We start from the raw sequence: 8,379 nt of genomic DNA on the forward strand, positions 1-8,379 counted from the left end.
CACTGCGGACGAACTCCAGAAGCATGCGTCACCATGTGCAAATCTGGCTTATGTGGGTCCCGGGGAACTGAACTGGGGTCCTTTGGCTTTGCAGGCGAACGCCATAACCGCTAAGCGGTCTCTCCAGCCCGCCTGCACGGCTTCTGCATGCAGCTTACATGGGTGCTGAGGAGATGGAACCTGGCCATCAGGCTTTGCAAGCAAGCCCCGTTAACTGTTGAGCCAGCTCCCCAGCCCCTTCGTGAACATTCTTACTGCCTCGTAGAAATAATAAAGATACATTCTTGGGCTGGAGGATGGCTTAGCAGTTAAGTCATTTGTCTGCAAAGCCAAAGGACCCAGGTTGGATTCCCCAGGACCTACCTCAGCCAGATTCACAAGGGGGCTCATGCGTCTGGAGTTCGTTTGCAGTGGCTGGAGGCCCTGGCATGTGCCCATTCTCTCTGTGTCAAATAATTAAAAAATAATTAAAAAAAAAACCAAACATTTTTGAGACCTCCAGTTCCACTTTACCCAAGACTTCTCTAGAGAGAGGAAAGCGGGGACAGGTGGTGGCTGTGACCTACCTCAGTGCCATGTGTCTCTGAACCCAGTGCTTAGCAGCCCCCCCTCCCCTCCCCCCACTTCACCAGCATTCCTAGCAAGATAAGCTTCTCATTCCAGTCCCCAAACTCACCATCTTCAAACAACTCCGTCAGCTTGGCAACATAGGGTTCTTCATCGCTGTCCCCTTCAATCAACACACACTGTCCAACCTGGATGAGCATCTCAGTGGAATCAGCCTCGCCTCGCACACATAACTCTCTAGGAAGTAATAAAGAAAGCTGCCATGTAGCCAGGTGTGGTGACGCACGCCTTTAACCCCAGCACTCGGGAGGCAGAGGTAGGAGGATCGCCGTGAGTTCGAGGCCACCCTGAGACTCCATAGTGAATTCCAGGTCAGCCTGGGCCAGAGTGAGACCCTACCTCGTAAAACCAAAGGAAAAAAGAGAGTTACCATGTAAAAAGCTCTTTAGGGGCTGGAGAGATGGCTTAGCGGTTAAAGTGCTTGCCTGGGAAGCATAAGGACTCAGGGTCAACTCCACATCCCACGGAAGCCAGACACACAAGGTTATAGAGGCTCGCAAGGTTGCACATGCGCACAAGAGGTACCAGCATTTGGAGTTCAATAGCAATTGCTGGAGGCCCTGAAGTGCCGATTCTCTCTCTCTTTCTCATAAAGAATAAAAGACCAGTCTGTTGGGCTTGCCTCAAAAAAAAAGTATCCTTGAGCTGGAAATCGCCCCGTCTTTATGCTGGCCAACTCCCTTATTGGAAAACAATATACCCAGCTGTATATAATAGGCAAATAAGGCCTCCAGCCATTGCAAACAAACTCCACGTGTTTCTGCAGATCAGTATTAAATATATATATATATATATATATATATATATATATATATATATATATATATATACACATACATACATACATACATACATACATACATACATACATACTGGGGCTGGAGAAATGGCTCAGCAGTTAAGGCGTTTGCCTGTGTAGTCTAAGGATCCAGGTTTGATTCCCCAGGAACCATGTAAGCCGGATGCACAAGTGGCGCATGCACCTGGAGTTCGTTTGCAGTGGTTGGAGGCCCTGCCTGAGTATGCTGATTTAGGTCTATAAGCTCAGCACTTGGGAAACTGAGGCAAGTGGCTGAAGAAAACCAGTTTCAAAAACAACAACTAACTGGAGAGATGGCTTAGCGGTTAAGCGCTTGCCTGTGAAGCCTAAGGACCCCGGTTCGAGGCTCGGTTCCCCAGGTCCCACGTTAGCCAGATGCACAAGGGGGTGCACGCGTCTGGAGCTCGTTTGCAGAGTCTGGAAGCCCTGGCGCGCCCATTCTCTCTCTCTCCCTCTATCTGTCTTTCTCTCTGTGTCTGTCGCTCTCAAATAAGTAAATAATTTAAAAAAATTAAAAAAAAAAAAAAACAACTAAGCGGACAGGGCATAGGCTGAGAATACAGCCCAGTTGATACAATGCTTGCCTAGCAATTTCAAAGCCCTGGGCTTGATCTCCAACACTACATAAACAAAATAAAGTGGTGACAGCCTGTACCCAGCAGATGAAGACTGGAGAATCACATATTGAGTTTGAGGCTAGCCTGGGTTACCTGAGCCCCAAACTCAAAAAGAAAAGCGGGGAGGCTACAGAGATGGCTTAGCAGTTAGGACATTTGCCTGCGAAGCCTAGGGCCCCAGGTTTGATTCCACAGGACCAACATAAGCCAGATGCAGAAAGTGGCGCATCCATTCTCTCTGTCTCTCTCAAATAAATAAAAACAAAATAAATTACCTAAATAGACTAGGCAAATGGTCAGGATAAAAGATTTTGACACGGCAGATCCTTCACAGAAACCCTAAGTTCTCTCAGGTACTGGGAAAGAATAAAAAGGTCTTAGGGCTAAAGAACTGTCAAGCGCCAGCCATGGTAGCACACACCTTTTGCCGGGCGTGGTGGCGCACGCCTTTAATCCCAGCACTCGGGAGGCAGAGGTAGGAGGATCGCCGAGAGTTCGAGGCCACCCTGAGACTCCATAGTGAATTCCAGGTCAGCCTGGGCTACAGTGAGACCCTACCTCGAAAAACCAAAAAAAAAAAAACAAAAACAAAAACAACAACAAAAAAAAACAACTGTCAACCTAGGAAGGACACAGTTTCTGTATCCCTCATCACCCAAAACCCCCCTCTTTCAAACATCTGCTGTGCCCTCAAGGTGTGGGAACAACAGTGTGGATACAAGCAATTAACAACTGGGCTTGTGACTTCGGTCCTTCTCCCAACCCAAGCGAAGGGCCCGCCACTCACTTGTAGGTCTGCAAATGCAGCTTTCGATTCAGCAACGGGCTGCCGACCCACGAGTACTTCTGTCTGGGCTTGTGCCTTGTGACGTAAGATGGCATGGCTCTGATGGATTGTTAAGACACACGTCAGTCCCCTTCCTGCACTTACTTTACCCATTTCCTCCCCGACCCACCTCACTCCCGCAAATTGTAAGCTGACGGCATTTTCTCCGGAAAAGTGAAGTCTGGAGAAGATTAAACAGAGGCAATTTAGCATCGTTTATGCACATCCTGCCCTATGCTTCACTGCCCCTTAGCCAGGGACAGCTGCGGCGGAAGAAACTACGCGTTTGGAAGTACTCGCTAGGGGGCTGGAGAGATGGCTTAGCGGTTAGGCGCTTGCCTGTGAAGCCTAAGGACCCCCGGTTCGAGGCTCGATTTCCCAGGACCCACGTTAGCCTGATGCACAAGGGGACGCACGCGTCTGCAATTCGTTTGCAGTGGCTGGAGGCTCTCACATGGCCTCTCTCTCTCTCTCCCTCTCCCTCTCTCTCTCTCCCCCCTTCTCCTCCTCTCTGTCTGTCGTTCTCAAATAAAAAGAAAAAAGAAAAGAAGTACTCACTAGGAACAAGGCATAGTAGGGACCCAAAAAGTCTAACAAAGTGAAATATCTTCGCATGAAGAGAGGGGTAAATTAGGGGCTGGAGAGATGGGGTAAATTAGGGGCTGGAGAGATGGCTTAGCGGTTAAGCGCTCGCCTGTGAAGCCTAAGGACCCCGGTTCGAGGCTCGGTTCCCCAGGTCCCACGTTAGCCAGATGCACAAGGGGGCGCACGCGTCTGGAGTTCCTTTGCAGAGGCTGGAAGCCCTGGCGCGCCCATTCTCTCTGTCTTTCTCTCTCAAATAAATAAATAAATTATTAAAAAAAAAAAAAAGAGAGAGGGGTAAACTATAAACCCACAGCTGGGCTGGGCATGGTGGCACACTTTGTCTTTATTCCCAGCACTTGGGAGGCAGGGCTAAGAGGATCGCCTTGAGTTCAAGGCCACCCTGAGACTAGAGAGAATTCCAGGTCAGCCAGGGCTAGAGTGAGACCCTACCTCGAAAAACGAGAATAAGAAAGAATAAGTGCATAGCTGAAGGGACAGCCCCATGGTTAAGCACGCATCCTGCGCTCGCCAGAGGGCCTGAGACTCCTGAGTTGAACCTTTAGAATACATGAAAACAGGCTACGGTAGAGAGATGGCTTAGCGGTGAAGGCATTTGCCTGCAAAGCCAAAAGATCCCGGTTTGATTCCTCAGGACCCACATAAGCCAGATGCACAAGGGGACCCTGGCATGCCCAGTCTCTCCCTCTCCCATGCTTCTTTCTCTATAATAAATTCTGGGAAAAATAAAAACAAACATTTTTATAAAAGAATACAGTGGGCTGGAGAGATGGCTTAGCAGTCAAGTGCTTGCCTGTGAAGCCTAAGGACCCCAGTTCGAGGCTCGATTCCCCAGGACCCACGTTAGCCAGATGCACAAGGGGGCGCACCCATCTGGAGTTCATTTGCAGTGGCTGGAGGCCCTGGCGCACCCACTCTCTCTCTCTCAAATGAATAAATAAAATTGAATAAAATAAATAAATTAAAAAAAAAAAAAGAATAACATGAGCACACCTACATGTCTGTGATGCCAGTCCCAGGAAGAGAAGTAAAAGCAGCCCTGGGGCCTGCCAACAGGGAGCCCATAATCAGTGACTCCACTGCAAGGAAAGACAGGCAGTGGGGCTGGAGGAATGGCTTAGTGGTGAAGGCGTTTGCCTGCAAAGCCAAAGGATCCCGGTTCGATTCCCCAGGACCCATGTAAGCACATGCATCTGGAGTTCGTTTCCAGTGACTGGAGGCCCTGGTGTGCCCATTCTCTCTTTCTCTCAAATAAACAAGTAAATAATAAAATAAGAAAGACAGACGGGGGCTGGAGAGATGGCTTAGCGGTTAAGAGCTTGCCTGTGAAGCCTAAGGACCCCGGTTCGAGGCTCGGTTCCCCAGGACTCACATTAGCCAGATGCACAAGGGGGCGCATGCGTCTATAGTTTCGTTTGCAGTGGCTGGAGGCCCTGATGCACCCATTTTCTCTCTCTCTCTCTCAAACAAATAAATAAAAAGGCTGGTGAGTGCTGGAGGTGGGAACACTCTGGCTGCTCAAGTGAGCCCCTGGGGCTCCACAGCAGCGTACTGTGGTAGAGGCAAACTAAACAACCTTAAGCAACCACTGGAGCTTGAAGTCCAGGACTCTGTTCAGGAAGGAGGAGCTGAAAGGATCAGTACTTGTTGAATACTAAGCAGTAAACACACCAATAAGACAGGCTGAAGAGTTACAAGGGCTGTGGGCAAAAGCACGTAAACCGTGCTTGAGGGAAAGACAGCGAGTTTCATCAGACGTGTCATTTCACTTACAGGTACCAAAGGAAGGTTGTCATTGAGACTTACCTGTGCAGCTCCAGAAATATAGGGGAGTAAGTTTCTTTCCAACTGATATCAATATAAGGACTGCAAATACCTGAAAAGAAAAGCTCATGTTAAGGCACATGCAGAGAAAAGACTTTTTTCACGTGGACCTGGAATTCGGTATGCAGTCTCAAGGTGGCCTCGAACTCACGGCGATCCTCCTACCCTCTGCCTCCCGAGTGCTGGGATTAAAGGCGTGCACCACCACACCCAGCCTGAGATTTTTTTTTTTTTTGAATGACAGAAACGGAAATGGTGTTGAAAAGTCCAATTGTAATAATCTTTATAGAATCTCTGGACATGCTAATCTGCTTGTTCTAATAATCGCAACACAGTACCTTAGATTTAAATAACTTAAAAAAAAGTACTGAACCTGGGCTGGAGAGATGGCTCAGTGGTAAAGGTGCTTGTCTGTGAAGCCTAAGGACCCAGATTTGTTTCCCCAGTAAGTCAGATACACAAGTTGGCACATGTGTCTGGAGTTTGTTTGCACTGGCTGGAGGCCCAGATGCACCATTTTATCTCAAATAAATAAAAAAAATATTTCTTTAAAAAAGCTAAAGCCATGTAATGTTGACACACGCCTTTAATCCCAGCATTTGGGAAGCAAAGGTAGGAGGATCACTGTGAGTTCAAGGCCACCCTGAGACTACATAGTGAACTCCAGGTCAGCCTGGGCTACAGTGAGAGCCTACCTTGGGGAAGAAAAAAAAAGTTAAAAACCTGTGTTTACTGCCAGAACATATATAGACATTTGTTAATTCCCTTGTGGCTTCATACTTAATGCTAACCACAAAGTGGTGGTTATCTTTCTCCTAAATCCTATCACTATTACCCACGCACAGCAAAGGGACAAAAGATAAGAGTTTGGGCCAGGCGTGGTGGCACACACTTTTTAATCCCAGCACTTGGGAGGCAGACGTAGGAGGATCGTTGTAAGTTCAAGAGCACCCAGAGACTACCTAGTGAACTCCAGTCCAGCCTGGGCTAGAGTGAAAGCCTACTTTGGAAAAAAAACCACAAAAAAACAACAAAATAAAAGCACATATTTGAGCCAGTGTAACAGGTTGAACATACTCTAGACATGTTTGTGTCTAAATGTTATCACTTTAAGATGACAGACAGCATGTCCAATTTTATACAAGATAACATAACCTAACTGAAAAGCTAGGTGCTAGTTTATAAATACATGTCACTGGGTGTGGTGGTTCATGACTTTAATCCCAGCACCCAGGAGGCACAGGTAGGAGGAACCCTGTGAGTTCGTCACCACCCTGAGATGACATAGCAAATTCCAGGTCAGCTTGTGCCAGAGTGAAACTGTACCTCAAAAAAACAAAATAAATATGTAAGTAAACAAATAAATACATCACGTGAAACTAGACAATGTTAGGTCCATGAGGGCTTGCTTCTTTCTGAGTGAGAGAACCCCACTTGACCTCAATTTCCTTACCCACGAAACGTAGATAATGCAATCTTCCTTTTATTCAACCAATATTGTCTGAAAAACTATTAAATGTCAAGACACGCTTCTAAGATTATTAGTGAGAAAATGAAAAATAGTAAATCCACCCGCTACTTCCTGACATGAATTTGCAAGTGATTCTTATTTACTTTTAAAAACAGCATATTATGCAAATCGCGTGCAAAATGTTATATTCAAGCATAGAGAACTCAAAATCATTCTTATGTTGTTGTTTCCAGATAGTCTTGCTCTACCGCACGCTGACCTGGAATTCACTATGTAGTCTCAGGGTGGCCTCGAACTCACAGCGATGCTCCCACCAATTTTAAAAATTAAAAAATAGAAGTTTCATTCATTTATTGGACAGAGAGAATGGGTGCGCCAGGGCTTCCAGCCAGTGCTCCAGATGCATGCGCCACCTTGTGCATCTGGGTCCTTTGGCTTTGTAGCGAGTGCTTTAAACACAGAGGAATCAGCCCAGCCCTTATTTACTGATTTGAGATAGGTCTAGCCAGGGCAAACAAACTCCAGATGCATGCACAGCCTTGTGCATGTTGCTTACGTGGGTCCTTCGGCTTTGCAAGCAAATGCCTTAACCGCTAAGCCATCTCTCTAGTCCTAAGTAAATCTAATTTTTTAAAAAATGTTATATTCTTTCCAGCCCTGGAATTGCAGTCGGAAAGAAAGGCGGAAACCCTTGCAGTGCAAAGGGTCTCTGGGAACCGGTTCGGAACGGTGCCGGGCGCCGGGTGCACGTGCACGTACCGGAGCCCCGCGGGCACCGCACTCGCTTCCCTGGACGGCCGCAAGTCGCCCCGGGCTTCCTCCGTCGCCACGGCTCGAAGCCCCGGCAGCAGCGCCGCTCACCTGCCCGGCTCGTCTCCCGCCGCAGCCCGCTCGCGCCGTTCCGCTCCGAGGCGCGCCCAGATCCCCTCGGCAAAAAGAAGGAAATTTCGCGCCAAGCGACGTGGCTCCGCCCCTGGGCGGGCTCGGGGAGGGGGAGGAGCCTGCGTCAGACGCAGGCCCCGCCCACTCAGGCTGCGCGTGGCGCACTTCCGCCAACATCGGCCCCCGCCGTCACGCCCGGACTTGACGTTTTCGCGGCCTGTGCGCCACGCCGGATGTGACGCAGTATTGGAGCGTCGAACTGCGGGCGATGCACTGAGGGAGCGCCGGGCCGGGCGTGCCGCGGTATGGTAGCGCTGAGCCGGAAGTGACGTGTAACAGCGCACTGAGCCGGGTGTGACGCATTAAGTGAGCGTCGGGCCGGGCGTGTCGCACTATGGCAGCGCGCCGAGCCAGAAGTGACGTCCTAGCGGAGCGCCGAGCTGCTGGGACGCACTAAGGGAGTGCCGAGCTGGGTTCGACGTTCTGAGGGAGCGCCAGGCTGGGCTTGACGCAGTAACGGAGCGCCGATCCGGCCGTGACGCACTAAGGGAGCGCCGGGCCTGGTAAGTAGCACAAAGGGAGCGCAGGGATGGGTGTGACGCAATAAGGGAGCGCCTGGCTCGGTGTGACGCATTAAGGGAGCGCCGGGCTGGCTGTGACGCACTAAGGGAGCGCCGAGCTAGATATGCTGCACTAAGGTAGCGCGGAG

General features: G+C 49.3%; 1 protein-coding gene across 3 annotated transcripts in view; it reads right to left on the bottom strand.

The window, feature by feature from the left end:
• Positions 1-7,706, bottom strand: part of Orc1 (origin recognition complex subunit 1) — a 32,963-nt gene extending 25,257 nt beyond the window's left edge. For 2 of the 3 annotated variants that reach the window (XM_045139209.1, XM_045139211.1), the window contains exons 1-4: positions 7,650-7,706; positions 5,300-5,369; positions 2,852-2,950; positions 677-804 (exon numbers count right to left, since the gene is read on the bottom strand). In XM_045139209.1, the coding sequence (XP_044995144.1) occupies positions 677-804; positions 2,852-2,946 (223 nt within the window). In that variant the 5' untranslated portion in view covers positions 2,947-2,950; positions 5,300-5,369; positions 7,650-7,706. Of the gene's footprint in view, positions 1-676; positions 805-2,851; positions 2,951-4,490; positions 4,512-5,299; positions 5,370-7,649 lie in introns of those variants that run through there. The other variant, XM_045139210.1, reaches the window with a different exon arrangement.
• Between the last annotated feature and the right edge of the window lie 673 nt (positions 7,707-8,379).

The sequence above is a fragment of the Jaculus jaculus genome, chromosome 21 (assembly GCF_020740685.1).
Source record: "Jaculus jaculus isolate mJacJac1 chromosome 21, mJacJac1.mat.Y.cur, whole genome shotgun sequence".
Taxonomy (NCBI): Eukaryota; Metazoa; Chordata; class Mammalia; order Rodentia; family Dipodidae; genus Jaculus; species Jaculus jaculus.